The sequence below is a fragment of the Chrysochloris asiatica genome, unplaced genomic scaffold (assembly GCF_000296735.1).
Source record: "Chrysochloris asiatica unplaced genomic scaffold, ChrAsi1.0 scaffold00337, whole genome shotgun sequence".
NCBI lineage: Eukaryota > Metazoa > Chordata > Mammalia > Afrosoricida > Chrysochloridae > Chrysochloris > Chrysochloris asiatica.
In genome coordinates, this window is record NW_006408855.1 from 784,698 (window position 1) to 785,626 (window position 929).

The window sequence follows — 929 nt, forward strand, 5'->3', positions numbered from 1 at the left end:
TCAGCCGGTGATGCGCACATCCGTGCGGCGGCCCCGCCGCCGGGCCCGCGCCGCCTCGGGCAGGATGGCGAGCAGCTGCTCCTGCACCAACATCTCCACGATCTGCTCCTTGGTGCGGACGTCGGGTCGCAGCCACTGGCGGGAAAGCTCCCGCAGCTGCCGGAACGCCTCCCGCGGGCCCGCTGCGTCCTGGTATCGGAACTGCCGGAAGCGCTGGCGGAACGTCTCGGGGCCTGGTCGGGAGCATCCAGGGCCCGCGGTGGAGTGCGGAGCGGCGTCGGCCAGGGGAGCAGGGCCCGGGGGCGTGGGCCCGAGAGGCAGCTCAAGTGCTGCCGAAGCTACAACGGGAGGTGGAGGGACCTCAGGGACCGCGGCGATGGGGCGGGAGGATTCAGGGGCAGAAGGTGAGGCCTCTGGAATCGAAGAGAAACCTGCAGAATTACTTGCCCGGTCCGAGCTCGGGTGGGCTTCACTTTGTTTCTCCGGCGGCGCTGTTGGGCTCCCAAGCGCCCCAGCGGTCGCCAGGCTTTCCTCTATGGCCGCCATGACTCCGGCTCTGAGCGTCACTCTTTGTCTGACAGCTAAGGGCTCTGCACTGCGTCTACGCGGGGAGTGGGGGTTGGGTAGTTGGGAGAGAGAAACCTTTCCGGTTAAAGGGCGGATTCCGTGCTACTCTTGAGGGAGGCGGAAGGGAGACAGCCCAGGAACACAGCGAGCCTACCTGCACCAGCAAGACACCTGAGGCGGCCGGAAGTGGAAGTTTTCTCAGGCTTCTCTATGATCCCTTCGACGCTTGAGCGGCTGGAAACCGCGCCCCTGGTCGAGGATGCGGCGCCTCCTAGCGTTCGCGAGTTGTTTCCGGAGGGAGCTGAGGTCGCCGAGGCTCAGACTAGCTTAATCAGACAAAGACTCCTCGGAGCACCAGTTTC

At 65.8% G+C, this 929-nt stretch overlaps 1 protein-coding gene across 1 annotated transcript; it reads right to left on the bottom strand.

The window, feature by feature from the left end:
• On the bottom strand, nucleotides 1-594 carry SCAND1 (SCAN domain containing 1). The gene has a single exon (XM_006875717.1). It carries the CDS (start codon nucleotides 544-546, stop codon nucleotides 1-3), a length of 546 nt encoding a protein of 181 aa, XP_006875779.1. The 5' UTR covers nucleotides 547-594.
• Between the last annotated feature and the right edge of the window lie 335 nt (nucleotides 595-929).

Bases quoted from the DNA above. Each gene is read 5' to 3' on its own strand.
- SCAND1 (XM_006875717.1), bottom strand. From the start codon at position 546: ATGGCGGCCATAGAGGAAAGCCTGGCGACCGCTGGGGCGCTTGGGAGC.